The sequence below is a fragment of the Mastigoproctus giganteus genome, chromosome 6 (assembly GCF_048544385.1).
Source record: "Mastigoproctus giganteus isolate SK-2022 chromosome 6, ASM4854438v1, whole genome shotgun sequence".
Classification (NCBI taxonomy): domain Eukaryota; kingdom Metazoa; phylum Arthropoda; class Arachnida; order Uropygi; family Thelyphonidae; genus Mastigoproctus; species Mastigoproctus giganteus.
The window spans coordinates 34788863-34813460 of NC_143580.1; the positions used below are offsets into that span (position 1 = coordinate 34788863).

General features: G+C 39.0%; 1 protein-coding gene across 2 annotated transcripts in view; it reads right to left on the reverse strand.

Moving 5' to 3' along the window:
• Positions 1-24598, reverse strand: part of LOC150084152 (diacylglycerol kinase delta) — a 511886-nt gene that overhangs the window by 27160 nt on the left and 460128 nt on the right. For both annotated transcript variants that reach the window (XM_090375907.1, XM_090375908.1), the window contains exon 27: positions 1564-1677. In XM_090375907.1, coding sequence (XP_090232033.1) covers positions 1564-1677 — 114 coding nt within the window. The remainder of the gene's footprint in view (positions 1-1563; positions 1678-24598) is intronic.

Here is a 24598-nt window from a genome sequence, read left to right on the forward strand (position 1 = left end):
TCCTTTTAGCTCTTAATTTGTGCTTTCTACAGCATCAGCTCTATTGCCTAAAGGCCAGAGGTGCAAACAATGCATACTCAGGTCTCTCGAAATCACTTTGTTATACAGAAATTTTCTTCGTTATACAGAAACTACTTTCAATGTAATGACCAAATGGAAATCAAAAACGTTTGCTACATAGAAAATTTCGCTATATGGAAGTTCGTTAAAGAGAGGTCCGACTGTATTTGTGAAATCTCAGAAAAAGAATATCAACCTAAATCAATTATCGAAATTGAAGATAGTAGTCACTCAAAGCTTGACAGCTTATCATTGATAATTTTCAGAGCCTATCAGTAGTTGAAATGTATGGAAATTGAAAAAACACCAAACTTACAAGACAAAAAAACCAAAGAATAGCAATAGCTATTGAACCACAACCATCACTAAGACACTGCACTGGATGGGATATCTTGGCTATACAGCAGCTAAGAAGCACCGTTACTTTAAGTATGTTAATGCTTGTCCTAATTATTTCAGGAAGAAGAATGGTCACAAACAGATTACACTGTACTCGCAGTAAAGCTCTGTGATGTTAGCATAATGCTGCTGGCCTTTTGGTTTGGCAAGGCCCACTTATTAAATGTTGACTGTCATGTGTAGAACCATGGATGCGATAAAAGTTAAGACATCAATAGACTCAGAATGGGAGGTTGGGTGATGCAAGCATTAAAATACCCAAGTCACAGAGCTCAGTAAATGATGGAACACAACTCAGCAAATAGCAGTCTGAGAGCAGTTCTATAGAAAATTCATCTTAGCCAACCCCTTACTTTAATCCAAATGAACACTTCTAGTAAATAAGAATTAACAGTAAGGAATACAAATTACATTACATTGTTAAGAAAGCAATAATTTATTATTACTGAAGGTTTCAGAAATAATTACACATTTTTATCCTTAGAGTGATTAGGGACACTTGGAATGGTTGTCAGACCTCTGGGATATATTAGGGAAGCAAATGAAAGCTAAATCAACTTCTGTGAATGAACTAACCATGACCTTGAGGGAAGAATAACATAAAATTCTGGTGTCTATATACAGAAATCCATTGAGAAGTTATCTACAGGATTTCTGCAGTCATTAAAGCCCATGGTGGCCATGACATAAAATTTTTTGCTTTCTTAAACCAAGTCTGCATTTTTCTCAGACACAATAGATACATGTTAAAGGACACTATATATTTATCATACTAATTTAAAGCAAATGAGACATGTTTATCAGAAATCTTTTTTTTTTAATTTAATTTATCATTAATTTAAAATAATTTAAGCAAAAGAGAAAATAATTATATCTATTGACTTCATGATCTAATTGTTATCAGTATTCAGAATGAGAATTAAATTTTATTTTAATCACTTTACTAATGATATTTACTAATGATACATAAAATAAAGGTTAGTATTACGAAGCATTATCTAAAATTAAGTAAGCTAACAACAGATAAAAACATTCCATGCACTTAAACTCTGACTTCCAAACATGTATATATCATAAGCTGAAACATATCACACAATGACTTACCTCTTCATCTACATGAAAATATATCAGTCCCTGTGATTCTGAACATTTCTTCAATTCTACAGCAATGAGGCTTAATGAAGAGCTCAATTTTTCCTCAAGATCAGGTTGAATGTACTTTATACAAAATCAAAAGACAATTTTAAGAATTCATAAATTTTTTACAGACAGTGCACACATATATAGACATTTTGCATTAAAATTACATTAAATTATAATGCAATGTATATCTAATTTCTATGTGTGTGTGTGTGTGTGTGTGTGTGTGTGTGTGTGTGTGTGTTATGGAGGTTTAATGGTGCATCTGGGGCTATAGTGTGCCTATTCATAGTGAAATGCTAAAAAACAAAATTCAGTTGTAATGACTTCATTTTTATTACAGAGATCTTTCAGAATTTATAATAAAGTATAATTTTTTTCACAAAAGAGAAAAATTCATTGATACTTGCTTCGTTGCCAATAATATACTTTAATATCATCAGTTCTTGCAGATTTGTCAGTGAAGACAGGACAGATGTTTTGTCCTATTGATACTGTGGGCAGTCAATTAGGATATGTTTCACTGATAAATGTGCTGAACAGTGTGGAGACTGAGGAGGATCCTCTCCTGTCAGTAAATGGAGGTGAGTCATACATATGTCCTATTCGTGCCTATGCAAGTACAACTTCTTCTCTTCACACTGTTTTGGTGCTAGAGTGCCAAAGCTTTGGGTGCTGTTTCAACTGGTAGAGTTTATTATTGGTTTGGATGTGCCATAGATGTTTCCACTGTGCCAGACATGCTGTTTGTACAATGTGATTGTAGTCAGAGGCTGGAACATGGACGGAGGTTAAATCAAAAGTTGGATTTTTAGCAGTTTTGTCAGCGAGTTCGTTCCCCTTTATCTCCCGAATGTGCTGGGATCCAGCAAAAGGTCACTGATTGATGACGTTCTTCAATTTTCAACAGGAGACTTCTGATTTGATTTAACACAGGGTGGACCTTGTAGGAGGAATTTTGCATTGCTGTAATTGAGCTGAGCGAGTCCATGTATACTATGTATTTTATACACAGTGGCCACTGAAAGACTGAAGGGTTTGAAAAAGTCATAACTTGTTCATTTTTAATCTTTTTTATTTTCTTTTTTTACACGTTATAGAGCATCCCTTGGAGATTAAAATGGCTATGTATGATTTACAGCAATGAGTAAAACCCGTTCGGTTTTTCTATTCCAGTGAAAGATCAATTATTGAAACTCAGAGAAAATGCCGGCAACATTTTAAAGTCCTCCTAGCGATAACATGATTCGGAACCTAATCGCCAGGTTAGAAAGAACTGGATCAGTCGGCGATCTTCCGGGAAGAGGTCCTAAGTGCACTGTGCGCACTGATGCAGCGGTGGAAGCTGTATGGCAGAGTGTCCTTGAGGATCCATCTGCCTCTACCCGTCGTCGCTCTGCTCAACTAGGCATTGCCAGAACATCACTTCAGAAGATTCTGAAAGGGTGGTCAGTCTTTCAGTGGCCATATTTTAATCTCCAAGGGATGCTCTATAACCTGTAAAAAAAGAAAATAAAAAAGATTAAAAATGAACAAGTTATGACTTTTTCAAACCCTTCAGTCTTTCAGTGGCCACCCTATAGAAGGGTAGCGATTCAGGTTTTCTAAGGCTAATTTTATTGCATGGAGTTCTGCTGAGAAGCTGCTATACTCAGCTGGAAGAGCAGCCGAAATGATTTTAGAAGGAAATACTGCCACTGCTCCAACGGCTGAATGTGAGAATCAGAATATTTTTGAATATGGCTTGCATGGAGTTATTTCACATTGATTATTGGTAGGCGATTCTTTCCCCAGTTGTGAAAATAAGTATCACAGGTTAATGGCAGAGGGGGAGTTCCCCAGTTGTGAAAATAAGTATCACAGGTTAATTGCAGAGGGGGAGTCAAAGGTGGTTGAGAGTAATTCATCACTTGTTGCCTGTTGAAAATAGGAACATTCCAACTCTGTTAATTCAATAAGGCGTAAACCTGCTGGTCTTATTTTAATGGGGTTGTTTCTATAGAGATTTTGCAGTGGTGGATTAAAGAGGTATAGCTCAATAGGATGCTGCCAGAAACTTTGTATTTGGGCTGCATACTTAAGAAGCAGTGTTTTTCTGCGGAGGTAAAGAGGGGCTCATTAGTTTCAATATATAAACTATGAGTAGGAGATGTTCTGAAAGCACCAAGTGCAATCCGCGATGCACTATGCTGTATAGGATCCAGCCATTGTAGTGTAGTCTTAAGGGCAGAATCATAGAGTGGAGCACCATAATCCAAAAGGGATCTGATCAATGCTCTATATAAAAGCAGCAAAGATGTACAGTCCGCTCCCAAAGACAAGGCAGATAAAGCTCTTAGTATGTTTAGTTTTTTGAGGCAGGAAGTATGTACAAATTTAATGTGCTCAAGGAAATTTAATTTCCTGTCAAGTATTAATCCCAAGAATCTGTTGTTAATGACTGGAATGATAAAGTTTGACATCTGAAGTTCAGGATCTGTATGCATTTTCCGATGATTACAAAAGTGAATTGCAAGTCTTCTGCTGTGATAGACAATAGCCATTTAACCCTGCCCACCTTTTTTTTTTTTTTTTTTTTTTGGTAGTTGTTGGCGCATCGGCTTCTGTGGCCATAATGCACCTCCCAAGGTTTTTGCAGTACTTTGATCCAAGCCCGAGGCGGGATTCGAACCCGCGACCTTTGGGTTGCCAGGCAGGTGCTTTACCCACCTGGCTAGCCTGGTCGGCCTGCCCACCTTTGAATTTTATTCAGGGATATCTGCAGTTACCGTTCAATGGATCTCATGTTCTGAGAATGGCAAGAAATAGAGAGATCATCAGCATAAAGGTAGGTCTGAACAGTATTTGGAAGTTCTTTTGTGATGGAATCGATTCTAAGGGCAAAAAGGGTTGCACCCAGTACAGACCCTTGTGGCCTTGAATGGGTTGAGCACGCTGAATTCTGATGGGATCCTTCCACTTGTTCAGATTACCAACCTAAGGGGGCATAAATTCAAATTAAGAAAAGACAGATGTAGAATAGATGTGCGGAAATTTGCCTTTAGCCAGCGGGTGGTTAATTGCTGGAACAAACTTCCATCTGTCGTTGCGGAAGTTGATAGGTTAAATAAATTTAAGGAGGAACTGGACAGGCATTTGGAGGGAATGGTGTGTGTTTTTTTTTTTGTTTTTTTTTTTTTGGCTGATGCTGCATAAGCTCATACACTTGCTTTCTTGCATCACATGCCACCACTACTACTACTCCTTCCTCCTTTAAAAATGTCACAGAAAGCGAGTTGTGATATTGAACTTGGAACGAACGATTCTGGAGAATGTTCCTAATGAATATAGGCAGGTTGCCTCATAGACAAAGAGCATAAAGGTCACTGAGAATGCCACGACGCCAGGCAGTATCAAATACCTTCTCTATGTCTATGGAAACCATTCGGGAATGAGAGTAGCCTTGTGCAGGTGAAGCTTTTATGGCTCCGGAAAATAGAGAATTTTTTCTGTTTTATTAACTTAAATTGGCTTATTAACTTATTTTCTAGAGTAGCTTTATATTCCTAGTTATGCTACTTAGCTTAAATTTTAACTTAGATAGAGATTTTGTAGGTTATTACTTAGTATCGGTAAGGGTATCCAATCCATTTAAAACAAATTTAAAACAGCAAGTATACAGGTGCATGTATACTTGCTGTTTTAAAAGTTTTGCAGCTCCGGCGAGCGAAAAGTTTTTTTGCTATATTTAGCTGCTTAATTGACTAATTGTTATATTAAATTATTTTCTATAAGTAGCTTATAGACCTAGTCAAGATCCTTGGTTTATTCTTAATTCAGACAGTGAGATTTTGGAAGATAATTAATACTTAAAGTGTCCGTAGATTTACCGTTCGTAACTTGCCGCCATTGTTACACAATACAACGTTATATCCCGAACTAGATAGCGTTAGCTTAGTATAGTATAGTATATAATATTATCAATTAATCAGTAAAATTTATTAATCTTGTTAAACTTCATTGTCAATTAAATTGTACTTTTTCACTAAATACATATAACGACTTAGATTTTACAAACGTAACATCATTAATTAATACATAACTTGATACAGAAGTTATATATCGGAACTCGGAGATAATACTCGATACTGAAAAAATATATATAGATATATAGTGTTATAACTGCATTGGGATACAAGTTTAGGGTTATAATTTTGTACTGGAATTGAAATTTTATTGAAATTGAATCGAAATCATGACTCAGACCAGAGCAACAAAGCAAAAGGCTCAAGCTAATGGGAGTGCTGTGGCTCAGGGGAGAACTGAGGGAGAGCAGTTGCCCTCTGAATCACAGCCTTTTAAAATGCACTGCTTGCTTGATGTTTGTGGAGCAATCAGGTACAAGACATGATATTGCCAAGGGGGATGTCTTTGCGTGTGCGTGATGTAAGGAGTGTGAGGAAATGAGGTGGCAACTCAGCATTGTTATGGGCTTATATGAGAGCTTGAAGGACAGGGTGGATGCCCTCGAAGAATCTAAATTGAGGGCCCATCAAGCTCTCAGCTGCCCACATCAATGGCAGAGCTTGCACTTGATCATCACGCAACACAGTGGCAACCCCCAAGGCAGAATGCCCTGGTCCCACAGGAACTAGTAGTTGTTGGTGACTCTATTGTCAGGGAAATGGTGAACATGCTATGTAAAAAGAATAGGTGGAACAGGACCAGGGACAAAGGTTTATGACGTTGTAGAGCAGATATCATCTTTTAAGGGCATAAAAGGTGATATTGTTGTACACGTTGGCACTAATGATATAAAGAGTAGGAGACCAGTGGAATTACTTAACAAGTACAGGTCAATGGTAAAAACAAAGCCGTGAATTAGGGTTGAATTTGAAAGTGTCTGCAATTCTGCCCAGACACGATAGGAGGGAGTATATGATGAGAGCCTTGTTGATCAATTCGACCCTGGAAGGATTGTGCGAGGCTCAAGGGGTAGAATTTTTTTCAGCCTGGTCTGTATCTGTTAACAGGAGAGACTGCTTCTACAAGGATGGGATACTTAAATAGAAAGGGTGCAAGAATATTTGCTGATGCTATCGAGGCAGTGTTAGGTGGGTCGGAAAACTGCTAGCTTGGGGGGATACAAGGACTAATAGATTAATAACAGTAGCCATTGGCAGAGGTGAAAGCGATTCTTGCACTGCTTCTACTGGAATGAGCAGCAGCGTGGAAAACAAGTTGCAGGGTATTTCAGAGACTGCTGGGAGTCACTGTGGTACAAATAAACACATGGGTTGTGTTAAGGTAGCTAAGAATAGGAACAGGTGCACGTATACTTGCGTATACGCCAATGCTAGGAGTTTGGTGAATAAATTTGATGAATTTGAGGTACTGCTCAAAACATCAAAGGCAGATATTATTGGGATATCAGAGACGTGGTGTCACACAGATATTAGGAATGCAGAACAGGAATTTGGGGAGTACAATGTGTACAGGAAGGATAGGAAGGGAGAAGGGGTAATGCTATTAGTTAAGAAACACAAAATAAAAAGAAGTGAAGCCAGTCGACACTGCACTGTCCAGTGGACAGTGCAGCATCGAGTCAGTTTGGTGTGACATAAGCATTGGGAAATCAAAATTGAGAGTTGGAGTGTGTTATAGGTCTAATGACTCTGATGATATAATAAGAAACTGTACAGGGAAATAGAGTGGGCCAGTAAATCAGAGAGTCTTATAATGGGGGATTTTAATTTCCCAGATATTGACTGGAATTTGTGGGTTGGTCACTGACACGCTAGCAAGGCTTTCGTGGATTTATTGGATGATTGTTTTCTAAATCAGCATGTTCAGGAGACAACTAGAGGGAGTAATACTCTTGATCTGATTATGAGTAGTGATTCTTCGGCATTAAGAACCTGCAGATAAAGAAACCACCAGGTGGCAGTGATCACAGTGCAAGGAAGTGGGATTTACTCAAAGAGGTAACTACCATCAGGGGTAAAGGGAAGGGTTTTTGCTTTCGTAAAGACGACTACGGTGGTCTGAGACTGTATTTAAATTCTATACGGTGGGGCTAACTGATGATGTTACCAACAGCAAATTCAAAATGGGAAGCATTCAAAGAATTAATCTTGGAAGCTACTAGGCTTTACATACCAACTAAGAAATATAGTTCAAGGTATAGACCTAAATGGATGTCAGATGAACTAATAAGACATACGGCAGAGAAGAAAAATGCATGGGATACATATAAATTAATGGATGATATGGAAGCTTATGATAGACATAAGCTGGTCTGTAACCAAGTCCTAAAGGAGATTAGGCAGGCAAAGGCAGATTATGAGAAATCTTTGGCAAGGGATGCAAAGAAAAACAGCAAAGAGTTCTTTACCTATGTAAACTCTAGAAGGAAAGGGATGAATCAGATTGGTCCACTGGATATTGATGGTTCAACTGTTGATGATCCTGCTCAGGTGGCTAACAAACTAAATGAGTATTATGCATCTACATTCATGCATGAGGAGTTATTTAGGGAGGGGAATGTCAGAGGTGAATTAGCATTAGCATTAGTAGAGGCATATGATGCAAGAAAGCAAGCTTATTCAGCATCAGCCAAAAAAAAAAAAAAAAAAAACCACTACTCCCATTTCACCCCTCCGTTCGTTCGAAATACCTGTCCAGCTGAGCCTTAAATTTATTTAGGCTATCAACTTCAACAACAAGCGATGGGAGTCTATTCCACAAACCAACTGCCCGCTGGCTAAAGGCAAATTTCCGCACATCTATCCGACATCCGTCCTTCCTCAATTTGAATTTATGCCCTCTCAGGTGATTATTCTGAGCAAGAGGAAGAATCCCATCGGCATTGAGCATGCTCAAGCCATTCAAAGCCTTATACACCTCTATCAGATCACCTCACCGATGCCTAGTCTCCAGGCTCTGTAATTTGCAAAACTTAATCCTTTCTTCGTAAGAGCACCCCTTTGTTCCATTCACTAATCTTGTTGCCCTTCTCTGTACTCGTTCGAGCAGTTCTACATCCTTCTTGAAATGAGGCCTCCAGACCTGTATACAGTACTCAAGGTGTGGCCTGACCAATGCCTTATACAAGGGAATAATCACATCCTTATCCCTGCTAGAAAAATTCCTGTATATCATTGACAAGACACCATGAGCTACTCTTGCAGCTCGTCTGCACTGCTCAGAGAACTTCATATCTGCCTGCACGATTACCCCCAGGTCCTTTTCATTCTCTACCACTGTCAGCGTAGTACAACAGAGTTGATACGTTGATCTGGGGTTACTGTTTCCCATATGTAGTACTTTACATTTGTCAATGTTAAACTTCATTTGCCACCTCTCAGCCCATCTGCTCAACCTTTCCAGATCCTGTTGCAGCAGCATAGTATCAGTAGTGTCCTTAACAACCCTGCCAACCTTGGTATCGTCTGCAAACTTGGACATTAAGCCTGATACACCATCATCAATATCATTTATAAATACAGAAAACAACAATGGACCCAACACTGAACCCTGAGGAACTCCACTAATAACATTAGTCCACGTTGAGCAGTGTCCATTGATTACCACTCTCTGTCTTCTGCCACTCAACCATCCTTTTATCCATAGCAGCAATTTGCCTCCAATGCCACACTTCTCCAATTTGTGCAGCAGTCTTCCATGCGCAACAGTATCAAAAGCCTTTCTAAGATCCAAATATATAATATCCAAGTTATTCCCTGCATCCAGTTCTTTTGTGACCACATCATAGTATCCAATCAAATTGGTCAGACAAGACCTGCCCTTAACAAAACCATGCTGTGTCTGAGCTATAACTGAATTCTTGTCCAGATGATCCTGCAGTGCTTCTTTAACCAGTGCCTCCATTAATTTTCCTGGAACCGAAGTTAAACTAACAGGTCTATAATTACTTGTGTCAGCCTTTGATCCTCCTTTGTGAATTGGGGTTACATTTGCACATCTCCAGTCCATGGGTACCTCCCCTGAGTCCAAAGAAGCTCTCATAATTATGGCTAGGGGTTTGCTTACTTCCTTTGCTGCCTCCTTTAATATAACTGGATAGATCCCATCCACCCCTGGTGCCTTTTTTATGTTTATCCTCAGCAATTTCTCCTCCACTTTCCTCTCAGTTATTAGAAAATAATCTAGCTCACTGCCAATGTTTACTTCACCTACGACATTCCCCTTCCTGAATAACTCCTCATGTGTGAATGTAGATGCAAAATACTCATTTAGATTGTTAGCCACCTGAGCAGGATCCTCAACTGTTGAACCATCAACATCCAGTGGACCAATCTGATTCATCCCTTTCCTTCTTGAGTTTAAATAGGTAAAGAACTCTTTTCTGTTTTTCTTTGCGTCCTTTGTCAAGGATTTCTCATAATCTGCCTTTGCCTGCCTAATCTCCTTTGTGACTTGGTTACAGACCAACTTATATCTATCATAGGCTTCCATGTCACCCATTAATTTGTATGTATCCCATGCATTTTTCTTCTCTGCCATATGTCTCATTAGTTCATCTGACAACCATTTAGGCCTGAACCTTGAACAATATTTCTTGGTTGGTATGTAAAGCCTGGTAGCTTCCAAGATTAGTTCCTTGAATGCTTCCCATTTTGAATTTGCTGTTGGTAACATCATCAGTTGGTCCCACTGTATAGAATTTAAATACTGTCTCAGACCATCATAGTCGCCTTTACGAAAGCAAAAACCCTTCCCTTTGCCTCTGATGGTAGTTACCTCCTTGAGTAAATCCCACTTCAGCACACTGTGATCACTGCCACCCAGTGGTTCCTTTATCTGCAGATTCCTAATGCATGAAGAATCACTACTGATAATCAGATCAAGGGTATTACTCCCTCTAGTTGCCTCCCGAACATGCTGGTGTAGAAAACAATCATCCAATAAATCCACAAAAGCCCTGCTAGTGTGTGAGTGACCAACCCACAAATTCCAGTCAATATCTGGGAAATTAAAATCCCCCATTATAAGACTCTCTGATTTACTGGCCCATTCTATTTCCCTGTACAGTATCTTATTATATCATCAGAGTCATTAGGCCTATAGCACACTCCTACTCTCAATTTTGATTTACCTATGCTTATGTCACACCAAACTGACTCGACACTGCCCTGTCCATCAATGTCGACTGGCTTCACTTCCTTGGATTTTTGTGTTTTTTAACTAATAGCATAACCCCTCCTCCCCTCCTGTCCTGTCTATCCTTTCTATACACATTGTACTCCCCAAATTCCAGTTCTGCATTCCTTATATCTGTGTGACACCACGTCTCTGATATCCCAACAATATCTGCCTTTGAAGTTTTGAGCAATACCTCAAATTCATCAAATTTATTTACTAAACTCCTAGCATTGGTGTACACGCAAGTATACCTGCACTTGTTTCTATTCTTAGCTACCCTAACACAACCCATGTGTTTACTTGTATCACAATGACTTCCAGCAGTCTCTGAAATATCCTGCATCTTGTTTTTCAGGCTTCTGCTCATTCCAATAGAAGCAGTGCAAGAATCTCTTTCACCTCTGCCAGTGGCTACTGTTAATCCATTAGTTGTTGTTGTTGTTGTTTTGGTTTTTAGGAGCATTAGCAACTAAGGCCATATTGCTCCGGGAATATGCGGTGGTCATTCCCTGACCTTTCCGCATCGTCCGTATTTGGTGGTGACGGGCTCGAACCCCGGTCTAATCAAGAAGCGTGTGCTACACACTGCTGCTCCTTCCCACCTGGCTACGGAGGTGCCTAATCCATTAGTCTTTGTCTCCCCCCAAGCTAGCAGTTTTCCGACCCACCTAACACTGCCTCGATAGCATCAGCAAATATTCTTGCACCCTTTCTATTTAAGTGTATCCCATCCCTGTAGAAGCAATCTCCCCTGTTAACAAGTACATTCCAGGCTGAAAAAAATTCTACCCCTTGAGCCTTGCACAATCTTTCCAGGGCCGAATTGATCGACAAGGCTCTCATCATATACTCCCTCCTATCGTGTCTGGGCAGAATTGCAGACACTTTCAAATTTAACCCTACTTCACGGCTTTTTTTCAACAGTGACCTGTCCTTGTTAAGTAATTCCGCTGGTCTCCTACTCTTAATGTCATTAGTGCCAACGTGTACAACTATATCACCTTTTGTGCCCTTAAAAGATGATATCTGCTCTACAACATCATCAACCCTTGCCCCTGGCAGACATACCCTGGTCCTGTTCCACCTATCCTTTTTACAAAGCATGTTCCCCGTTTCCCTGACAATAGAGTCACCAACAACTACTAGTTCCTGTGGGACCAGCGCATTCTGCCTTGGGGGCTGCCTCTGTGTTGCAAGATGACCAAGTGCAAGCTCTGGCGTTGATGTGGGCAGCTGAGAGCTTGATGGGCCCTCAATTTATTTCCTTCGAGGGCATCCACCCTGTCCTTCAAGGTCTCATATAGGCCCATAACAACGCCGAGTTGTCGCCTAATTTCCTTGCACTCCTTGCATCGTGCACACACAAAGACATCCCCCATGGCAGTATCATGTCCCGTACCCGATTGCTCCGCAAACATCAAGTAAACAGTGCATCTTAAAACTCTGGAATTGAACTCTGGTAGTGAGCTAGTTTATTTTGTAATAACTGAGAGGAAAGTGGAGGAGAAAATTGTTGAAGATAAACATAAAAAAGGCATCCGGGATGGATGGGATCTATCCAGTTATATTAAAGGAGGCAGCAAAGGAAGTAAAAAACCCTTAGCCATAATTATGAGAGCTTCTTTGGACTCAGGGGAGGTGTCCATGGACTGGAGATGTGCAAATGTGACCCCAATTCACAAAGGAGGATCAAAGGGTGACACAAGTAATTATAGACCTGTTTGTTTAACTTCTGTTCCAGGAAAATTAATGGAGGTGCTGGTAAAAGAAGCACTGCAGGATCATCTAGACAAGACTTCCGCTATAGCTCGGACACACCATGGTTTTGTTAAGGGAAAGTCTTGCCTGACCAATATGATTGGATACTATGATGTGGTCACAAAGGAACTGGATGCAGGGAATAACTTTGATATCATATATTTGGATCTTAGAAAGGCTTTTGATACTGTTGCACATAACTGATACAGTTGGAAGACTGCTGAACAAATTGGAGCAGTGTGGCATTAGAGGCAAATTGCTGCTATGGATAAAGGGATGGTTTAGTGGGAGAAGATAGTGGTAATCAATGGTCACCCTCAGGGCCCATTGTTGTTTTCTGTATTATTAAATGTTATTGATGATGGTATATCAAGCTTAATGTCCAAGTTTACAGACGATATGAAGGTTGGCAGGGTTGTTAAGGACACTAATGACAGTACACTGCTGCAACAGGATCTAAAAAAGTTGAGCAGATGGGCTGAAAGGTGGCAAATGAAGTTTAACATTGACAAATGTAAAGTACTATATATGGGAAGCAGTAACCCCAGAGTAACGTATCAACTCTGTGGTACTACAGTGGTAGAGAATGAAAAGGACCTTGGGGTAATTGTGCAGGCAAATATGACATTTTCTGAGCAGTGCAGACGGTGTGCAAGAGTAGCTTATGGTGTCTTGTCAATGATATACAAAAATTTTTCCAGCAGGGATAAGGAGCTGATTATCCCCTTGGATAAGGCAATGGTCAGGCCACACCTTGAGTATGGTATGCAGGTCTGGAGGCCTTGTTTTAAGAAGGATGTAGAGCTGTTGGAATGAGTAAAGAGAAGGGCAACAAGATTAGTGAATAGAACACAGGGTTGCTCTTACGAAGAAAGGCTTAAGTTTTGCAAATTACAGTGTCTTGAGACTGGGCACCTGCGAGGTGATCTGATTGAGGTGTATAAAGCCTTGAATGGTTTGAGCATGCTCAATGCTGATGGGATTCTTCCTCTTTCTCAGAATAATCACCTGAGAGGGCATAAATTTAAATTGAGGAAAAACAAATGATAGATGTGCAGAAGTTTGCGTTTAGCCAGCAGGTAGTTGGCTGGTGGAACAGACTTCCATCCTTTGTTGTGGAAGTTGTTAGCCTAAATAAATTTAAGACCGGGCTGGACAGGTATTTGGAAAGAATGGAGGGGTGAAATGGGAGTGTGTGTTTTTTTTGGCTGATTCTTCATAAGTTTGCTTTCTTGCATCATGTGCCTCTAATAATGCTAATGCTAAAGATGTTCATTTTTTAAAAAGGCATTATGAATTGCAGACAGCTTTAATCATGAGACCTAAGGATGACCTGTTCTTAATAAAGCTATGCTGATGATTACCTCATTAGGTGTTTAGGTGTTCTGTTTCAATGATACAAACAAGTTGATTATGGATAATATTTTCAAGTAATTTACTGAGGCAACTGGAGAAAGAAAATGGTTTGTAACTGTATGGACTGGTAGGATCTTTTTCAGATTTCAAAAAGGCACGAACTGTGTCATGATGCCAAGAGCTGGGAAAAATGTTTTCCAGAAATATTCGGTTAGAGTAGACCAGCAGTATTTGCAAATTTTTGTCACCAAGCTTTTGTAACCTGATATAAGATATTCCATCTGGTCCAGTGGCACAGGCGTGTAGAAGTTCAGAATATTGAAGAGGCTGGTTATACGGAAGGGAAACTGAGGTTCAAAAGTTGATGGCATGTTGTTCAGTTGTGATCTTTATTTTCTGGAAATCCAGAGAATAAGTTGATGCTGCAGAAACTTGGGCAAAGGTTTTGCCCAAGGCATTTGCTATGTCCTCAAGAGCAGAGAGTTCTTGCCATTCCATGAAAGAATTGGTGAAGGAGTGGTTGGAAATTTGCCAGAAATCTGCCTAATTTTCTTCCATATTAACCTGGAGTTATTGTTTCTATATATGGTAGATGCAAACTAAATCCAAGAATTCTTGGCTTGCCTCTGAATGAGATGTGCTTTTGCCCTTAATTTCTTGTAGTTGAAAAGATTAGCTGTGGTTGGGAATTTAAGAAATAAATTCCATGCTTTATTTTTTTAACTTCTTTGCTTTTGTGCATTCTTCATTCCACCAATAGCTAAGGTGCCATTGGGACTGGGGATTCGACAATGGAATTGAACAAGTATTCAAGTATTTATGTTTACTATGCGGGAACCAGGGTTTCCCCTATACTCCGCGGTATCATCTAACAGCATTTTTAGCTGAGCCGGCAAAAAAAAAAAAAAAAAAAAAAAAACATTTCTAAATGAATGTGTGGACTCGTTACTGTAGTATAGTGTTTGTTATGTTGTGTGTTGTGAGCCGGCTCCTGGCATTTTGCAGTCCGAAGGCAGAAGCAATTTCCTTCTACCCCCAGACTCCCGTCCCTAACCACGGGGAGGTAGCCAGGGACTACTATCATTATACGATGCCAAGCACCAAGAAGAAAAAGGATAGGGATAAGTAGGATAAAAGAAAGAAAGAATATAAAGGAGAGGGAGAAATAAAAGAGAGGACAAGTCCTCACCACTGGCAGAGGGGCAAATTATGTCCCTCCACCAGTGGTAGTATATACACACTTTACAATACTATTTACTAACTTATCTTACAATGTTCTTAATGATGAAATATAACCTATTTAATGTATACAATGTTCTTAATGATTAAATATAACCAATTTAGAATGTACATTAATAATTGATACATGGTAATCAGACTTAATATTCACACACCTTCAAACCTACAGATCTCCTCTAGGTTTGAGTATCAGAGAACATCAGAATCATAAGTAGTGATATTTAGCTAGTATTGAATTAAACTTAAAACAAAACACTGTTGAATTACAGCTATATTAAGTTCTCCTGTTGAATTACAGCTATATTGTGTTCTCCTGTTGCACTGATAAGCTGAGCCAATGTAGAGAATACAGTTGAATTCATTATGGTATTTTTTAAACATGCTCATATTGCACTAGTATGCAAACCCAAATGCGAAGGTTACAGTTGTACATTTTACTTTGAGTTTGAAACTGTAGATTTAATTTATACCATTTGTGTATCACAGACAGGAACGTTATAGAGGAGTACAGTTCCTGTAAACCTAGTATTGAAATATTTTTATCTGTGATTAATTTAGACAGATCATTTGCCACTGAAATAGACTGCTGACAATTAAGTTGAACAAATTTGATATTAACACTACACAAAATTTGGGACCGATTAGGGAAAGTAATTTGTTCTTGATTTGACAATATCTTGAGCTCGGATAAATTCCGGGCAATTTAAATCTCTGTAGGAGTGGTCGCAGCCTTTCTTCCTTGATTTACAGTTACCACAACTGGGCGGAGAGTCTCTGCTGTTGCAATTTTCAAATTGATGGCCTTGAAGACCACAATGTCCACAAGTACTCTGGGTTTGTCTGCAAAATTTTGCTGAATGGCCAAAGCCCAAGCACTTAAAACAGCGAGAAACCACTGTAAAGTCTTTAACTGTATGAGCCATCCAGCCCAAGAAGATCTTACCTTCTTTAAGTAGTCTCTGTCGTATTTTAGGAGAAACCTGAAAAACAAGATGAGTTGCATTTTTATTTTTTGTATTAAATCTAAAGCGTATTTTAACATTTGTTTTAAACTCAGTAGCACTTATTTTATAGTCACATAAGTTCTTTTCAAATAAGTCCTCAAGGAAGTCAGTATCTGTTAGATCTTTTGGAACATCAAAAACTACTATAGTTGGATCTTGTTTTCTGGGTTGTTCAATCTTGAGGTTACAGTCATGAAACTTTTTACACTGTTCAATTTTTGTAATATCATCCTTTGAAGCTGTTTCTATAATTACACCTTTATCTCTGAGTTTCCTAACTGATTTTATTTTAACCTTTTTAAAATCAGGACGAAACTCATTTGATATTAACTGTTTAATCTGTTCACTGTCATTTAGTGAGCATTTTTCATTAGCCCTTATCATTATAGTATGTTTAATTTGTGCACCCGAAGGGGCCGGAACAGGAGTTATATGAATTGGAGGCCTGGGATTTGACCTCACAGCCGAGGCAAAATTGGAAGAAATAGACAATTGTGGAGAAATTGCAGGAGATGACGCAGGAGGCATCGTCTTTGGTGTTACATATTTATGTGCCCCACAAACTAGCAATTGCCTTTCCAATGTATTAAAAATTTTCAGTATTTCTTTATTATGTTGATCGGTTGCCCCGGGAATGTCATCAATAATGCTATGGAGCTTTCCACGAAGATTGAAGACAAAGTCCACCAAGGAAACCATTCGATTTACATTATTTGTCGTGTTAGAAGATGGGACAGGATCAGTGACCATGTCAGTGACTAACTGTGAAATATAGTCTACTGAAGGTTCCTCTTCAGAGTCTGTATTAGCAGAGAGAGAGTCGTGATTCAATTGCCCCAGAGGGACATCCTCCGAATCAAGGTTAGAATCTGAATCATCTAATTGTGGAGCTGAGTCCCCTTGTTTAGAGGGGAGTTCTTCCGAACTGGACGCTGGATCCACTTGTTTAGGGGAAAGTTCCTCAGAACTAAAAGCAGCCACACCCAAGTCTTGGTTAGTCAGGTGATTTCTCGTATTTTGTGAAGATTGTGACTTTGAAGAAGATGGAGGAACTGCATGCTCCAGTGTGTCTAGAGCCTTGTTTGAAGGTTCTTGACGTTTCTTCTTTATTGAAGTCTTTTTCTTTGAAGACATAGGTTTCTTCTCTCTAGAAGGGGTCTTCGAATGTAGTAAAGGAGCAGTATCTCTCTGATTTTCTAGAACTTGATCTTCTTTATACTTGTCTGGAGTATTATTATGTTTAGAAGTATACTGTATTGGGGATTTTTGGTTCCCAGAAGATGCAGTATCTTTCCTTTTTGGCATGGCTTTCCGTAGCTTTGAAGTATTGGAACCCTGCTGCACATCTATCTTTCTTTGTCGCGCTTTATTTTCTGAACGTTGTTTATGTCCAGAATGTTTTGTTTTGGAAATTATCTCTGTTTCCGAGAATTCAGAGGAGGAACAAGCAGATTCTTCCATGACGGCAAGATTGAGTTCAAAATGGTCTGGATCGTTAGAGTTTCCACACAGTAAACCAGATTTCAAATTTCAAGTCAATTGGTCCAGTAGAACCCAAGATATGATCATTCCAAATTTTTCCTAAAATATGCACTTTTAAAGCTGGATGAAAAGCCAAAATCTTGAATCAGCAAAATCTCCTCAAGAAATAGTCGTAAGAAGCTGAAACTCGGAGGTAAGGTGTATAGTCACTACAAGTATCCATACACGGGGGCAGGAGCGAATCCGGCTAAAAATGAAGAAGTTATGAGAGATCTCCTTCCCTGGCCACCAGGGGGAGCTGCAACCCAATGGGGAAGAAAGAAGGGGGAATTAGGAACCCTATAAACCAAGGACCAGTTCAAACGGACCCATAGGGGCCGAGAAAATCAAGTTTTAAAAAGTGTGTTCCAAGGCTGGTTCAAAAATTAAAAAGTGATTTTAACCTAAAAATCGATTAACAGTAGTAACTATCATTCAATATAACCCCTGTAAAGTAGTAAATAACCTGAAATTTTAAAAATTTAAAGGTTAATATCTCTACTAAAGTACAACATGGCCACTTCCATATCCGACGCCATCTTAAGTCTCCATATTCAAAATGGTGATGACACAGCCAATAGGGTCATTACACTGAAATAGGTTCCTCAAACTTTTGTACAGGCAGTATACAAGTAATGTTATTAGTTTCTATTTAGGTTTCAATACTGTTGTACAGGTAGTGTACTATTAAATCAGTTATATATTCTTATCTCAGTAAGGGACATAATATTCCAAGGAGGGTCACACCACACCCCCAAAGAGCATCTTAGAAACCACACTAAGCAATGAGCATTGACCAATACCCTCTTAAGGAAACACTACTATAATAATACAGATTCAAAATGGTGGCACCCATAGCGGGCAGCCATCTTGAAAGCAATATTTACTTAATAATTGGCAAGAGTCCAACGATCTAATTCTTTACAGTCAGTGGTCTCCCTCTGCAAATAATATTAATATCTTCCTTGAATTGAACTCATAGCACCCCCCACAAGAAATCTTATACTACCTGCAGTTCCAAAGTACTTACCAGTTCCCTTAAATAGGGATGCACGAAGATTAAGCAAAAGTAAAATGGTGGCACCCATAGTAGGCTGCCATCTTGGAGAATGATAATGTAACTATTAAACTTGGCACCTATCCAACGATTTTGTAGTAATCAATCATTGGTCTCCCTGTATCACAAAGCAGTGACGTATTTCTCCGTCGGTATTTTAAAGACTAGGCTGTAATTGGCTATTAATTAAGGAAGAAGCAATGGCGTATATGTTTAACGATAATCGTTTAGTGTAGGCAATTGCCAAATATATTCACAACTATTTTCTGGCTGGCTATTGACTCTTAGAAATATAAGATTCTTGAACCCCAAGTCACCATCAGCCACCCAACAGTACCAAAATAATGTCAAAGGTCCTTAACACCTCTTTAAATAAAGGGTCAAAAACCACTCAATTTAAATATGTTTGTCAGCAGAGGAGCCTATGTTAAGTAGCAGCCATTTTCAATGCATAAGCGTTTAACGGTAATTACGATATCGAGTTCACAGAAAATCGTTTAGCAGAGCGCTACCCCTGTGCTGACAAACAATCTGAAGTGCACAGCACACTCACCAAGCTATTCTCTATCCTAGGGAACACTTTTTACTTGGGGGGTTGCCTTGAAAACACAAATTTTTAAGATAAATCCATGGGAACTTTGAAATAACACAACCGGACACTAAGAAGCTCGCACATGCGCAATGGAATTGAACAGTTAGCTGCAGATAGGTGTGAAGTGATATAATCTGTGGCTCCATCTATCGACTATGTCCGTATAAATTTCTCATTCAGAGTGACAGCTGACTGAAATTTTACCCAGTTGGCTCGAGAGAACTTCCATTTCTTGAAATGGTGGTTGTGCAGTGAGCAAATCACAAATAATCAGAAAATTATCACTGCCCATGGGATTGTTCATAACAGACCATTCCATGATTGGAAACAGAATCAGGGAGCATATCGAGAGATCGATTGCAGAAGTTTGTCCAGTTGGTAATTGTATGTGAGTGGGTGCACCGGTATTAAGAATGGTAAGGTTTTGCTTATCTATGAAGGTTTCAATCAGTCGGCCATGTCTATCCAGTTTAGTAGATCCCCATAAAGGGTGGTGGCCATTGAAATCCCAAAAGAGACAGACAGGGGAAGGTAGCTGTATTAGCAAGTTTTCAAGATCTTGGTAAGAGAAGGTATGATTTGGTGGGAGATAAATTGATACTAATGTTAACTCAATTTGGGTTATCAAATGTACAGCAACAACTTCAATTTCAGTTTTCAAAACAATATGCTTGGCTTGGATCTTTGAGCTGACAAGGATGGCCACACCCCCCATGGGCAGAAGTTGAAGTATTATGATCATGTCGATAGATAGAATAGTTCTTTATACTGGCAGAAATTTGAGAAGTTAGATAGGTTATACAGAAACCAACTGGAAAGTATCGGTTAATTAAGTCTTGAATATCACTAAAGTTGCTACGAAATCCTCTACAATTCCATTGTAGAATATAAGGCATTATTGGTGTTTAGTAAAAGAAGCTGTATCTGACTGTTTTTTTGATGTTACCGGTTTATGGCATTCGGGTTTTGGTTTGTCTTTTTTGGAGAAGAATAGCCAACTGGTGTCCATATATTCTTCCACATATATTTCTAAGACTGGGTCTTCCTGTCTGGACAAGTCAATTGTATCCATGGATGTGTCCTGAATATTCGTTTTTATGTTTAAACCTCGATTATTTGATGCAGCAGCACTCATTGGAGGAGGAGATTTCACTGGTACTGTAAGAGCAGTATTGCTTGCCTGGTTCAACTGTTTGGGGATATTGGACTATTGCTGGGAGAGAACAGTTCATGCCTAGTCAGAGATTGAGGTGTTTGAGGGGACTGTAACATCAGTTTGGGTGGTCATTGATTGATATTTTTGTGCAACACTGGCATGTGTACATTTACTAATACTGAGAGCAATTAATTTCTCTGCTTCTTGAAAGCTTACTTTATTTTCAATTTTATACTTCACAATTTTCTTTTCAGTTTTCCACCTGTTGCATGTCCTAGAATAAGCAGAATGGTTGCCTTTACAGTTAGGGTAGATCATTTCTGTTGCTGAACAATCATTTTGAGTGTGATCGGAGGACCCACAGTTGGGACAAACTGGGTTTTTTCTACATGCCGTTTGAGAATGGCCATACTATTGGCACTTATAACATCTCAAGGGATTAGAAATGTACGGTCAAATGTGGCAAAGAAGATAACCTGTTTTTATGGACGAAGGTAGGTTTGGGGTATTAAAAGTGAGCATAATATTCCTTGTAGGTGTGAATGTATTGTCCTTTTTAATCATAATTCTTTTCACTGCAATTACATTTTGCTCCTAAAGCTCTTGACTTATCTCTTCTCTGAGACATTCAATAGATTCCAGCTAGATATAACTCCCTTAGATGTGTTTAGGGTTCCATGGGGAGAAACTTTTACTGGAATTCCAGCAAAATTTGTAATTTTCAGTAGATGCTCTGAATATTTCTGGCTGTTTGTTTCTACTAGTAGGTCCCCTGATTGCAGTCTCTTGACTGTCTTAGGAGATCCTGCCAGACTTTCCAGGTGTTTCTGGATAAGAAACGGAGACAGTTTAGTCAGAGGCTGATCTGTAAGAGAGTGCATTATGAGAAATGCAGGAAAATCTGTCGCTGAGGAGTTGGTTTTAAACCTCTTGGGTTGTGACATGTCATATTCAGTTTCTGTCTGGCTGAGAGCTTGTCAGCTCTAGAGGAGGAAACACATTATGTTCTATAATTGCTCCTTTTGGCCCTTGGCAGATTAACTGTTCTGTCAAGGTTTCCAGCCCCACCACGGGGAGGCAGGAGCAGTGCCCGGTGTGACCAAGTGTAAAGTAGTAAGTGTTAGTAATAGAAATATGAAAAATAAAGAAAGATAGCTTTCCTTTCTTGATCTGTATAAGTACTTTTGTAACAGTAGCTTATACTAAATAAATAAATTTCTTAAGGACAGGAACTTAAAATAACTATAAATCGCTTTTATACAATCACACTTTAAGTACAGAGAAAAAGAGGTTTTAGTGCTGAAAGCCTCAGACTACAGAAAATTCACTAATCGAACAAGTTGGTGCCAAGCATCATTTTAGTTCGTAGTAAACCACTGAATTAGGGTAAATAGCATCATTTCTGTTATATCTCATATTGTGAATCCTTTCACAATAAGTTGCCCTGAAATTGAACTACCTCGAATAAGCAACGCTTCGACAATGGATTCTCGAATAGGCAGCACTTCGCCAATGGATTCTTGGTGGATACCACCACCCCATCACCCCTGGGTAGTGGTATCCGCCAAGAATAAGTAACATTAGTCTTCTCCATTGGCAAAGCATTGCTTATTGGAAGTAGTGCAATATCAGGGCAACTCGTTGTGAAGGCATCCGCAATATGAGGTACATGTATATGAAAAACAATGCCATTTCACCTACTTCGGTGGTTTACTATGAACTAAAATGATGCTTGGCACTAACTTGTTCAATTACCAAATGTTCGTATTGTTTAATATTTTTTTAATATTAAAAATAAAAGATTTCTATGTTTAAAAAACGTATATAAGTGGGAAAACATCATTATAATAATACACTGTATATTCTTTATCACAAACTTTTTATGCGGGAAAAATTTTTACCCAGGAAACTTCTTATGAAAATAATACATTACAACATATAGAGTTGAAATTGGGACTTAAGAAATCAAACATAGTACAGGGTTAAACTCCTTATCCGGGTTCTACTGTATTTGTAATATGGATTGGTGACGCCGTTGCAGAAGCAATGTTTTCACCAACTGTTGGATTTGTGTAATGTGGACATTGAGAACTTTTTTGATCAGTTAGTGACAAATGCTGGTGTACCAATATGATCCGGAGACGATTTGATCTGTCTCAAGAAGTCATCAATGAAGTGGAATCGTGGTTTCAGGTAAAAAAGTGTGGACTTCTATGATCAAGGCATTAAACAACTGATCCATAGATGGGAGAAATGTGTTGCTATACATGGAAAATACACAGAAAAGGATTAAAGTTCATGTGAAGTTGCACCTTTCTAGGTAAGGGTATGAACTTTTTGATAGCCCCTTGTATATATCGTAGGTTTAAGATTACTCCTACAACTTATTTATTTTGCACTCACATGAGTCCTGTATTCAATGTGACACAGGAATATATTGTATTCAGGAATATATGACACAGGAATATATTGTATTCCTGTGTCATAAGGAATATATTGTAATACACAGGAACATACTGTATTTCCGTGTCATAAGGAATACACTGTAATACACAGGAACATATAGTATTTCTGTGTCATAAGGAATACATTGGAATATATTGTATTCCTGTGTCATAAGGAATATATTGTAATACACAGGGCCGACAGGGCTAGCTGGGTGGGTAAAGCACCTGCCTGGCAACCCAAAGGTCGCGGGTTTGAATCCCGCCTCGGGCTTGGATCAAAGTACTGCGAAAAAAAAAAAAAAAAAAAAACCCTTGGGAGGTGCACTATGGCCACAGAAGCCAATGCACCAATAACTACCAAAAAAAAAAAAAAAAGTAATACACAGGAATATATTGTATTCCTGTGTCATAAGGAACACAGTAATATGCTTATGTTGAAGTTGACAAATTCTTTTATTTTAGAGCAGATATAAACTAGTAAGTTATTAAGTCACAAAAGAAAACAGCAAAGACTTTTTTACTTATATTAACAGTAGAAGGAAGGGGTTGAATCATGTTGGTCCACTTGATGTCGATGACCCTGCTCAGGTTCCTAACAAACTGAATAGGTATTTTGCATATATATTCATGCACGAGTTCTTTAGGAAAGGGAATACCAAAAGTTTATCAAACTCTAACAGATAGCTAAATGATTTTGTGATAACTGAGAGGAAAGTGGAACAGAAATTGTTGAAGCTAAACAAAGAAAAGGTGCCTGGGTGGATGGGACCTATCCAATTTTATTAAGGGAGGCAGCTCTTGTTTGTTTATACTCCGGCATGACCCAGGTCAGAGGAGTTTACAATAAATTATCAATACAAACATTAACCATATTTAGCAGTCACGTGCTCAGCCCGAGTTCACTCAAAGAGTGCGTGCTACTGCGCTCTCGCTCCTGACCACTTGGCTACATGAGGCCTGAAGGGAGGCAGCAAAGAAGGTAAGCAAACTCTTGGCCAAAATTATGAGAGCATCTTTGGATTCAGGGAAGGTCCCTATGGATTAGAGAAGTGCGAATGCTTCCCCATTTCACAAAGGAGAATCAAAAGATTTGAGGGAAAATAATGGAATCACTGGTTAAGGAAGTTTTTTTTTTTTTTGGTAGTTATTGGCACATTGGCTTCTGTGGCCATAGCGCACCTCCCAAGGTTTTTTGCAGTACTTTGATCCAAGCCCGAGGCGGGATTCGAACCCGCGACCTTTGGGTTGCCAGGCAGGCGCTTTACCCACCCGGCTAGCCCGGTCGGCAGTTAAGGAAGTAATGCAGGACCAACTACAAAGCAATGCAATTATACTATAGTTATGGCATGAATTTATTAAAGGGCAATCTTGTCTAACCAATCTGATTGAATACTATGATGCAGTAACAAAGGAACTGGATACAAAAAATAATTTTGATATCATATACATGGATTTCAGGAATACTTTTGATACTGTTGCACATAAAAGACTGCTATAAGAATTGGTACTGTGTGACATTAAGGGCAAGTTACTGATCTGGATAAAAGGATAGTTAAGTGGAAGAAGACAGAATCATTATCAAATGCTCTTTGTGGACTACTGTTACCAGTGAAGTCCCCCAGGGTTTTGTGCTAGGCCCACTGTTGTTTTCAATAATTATTAATGATATTGATGAAGGTATATCAGGCTTGGTGTCGAAGTTTGCAGATCATACAAAGGTTGGTA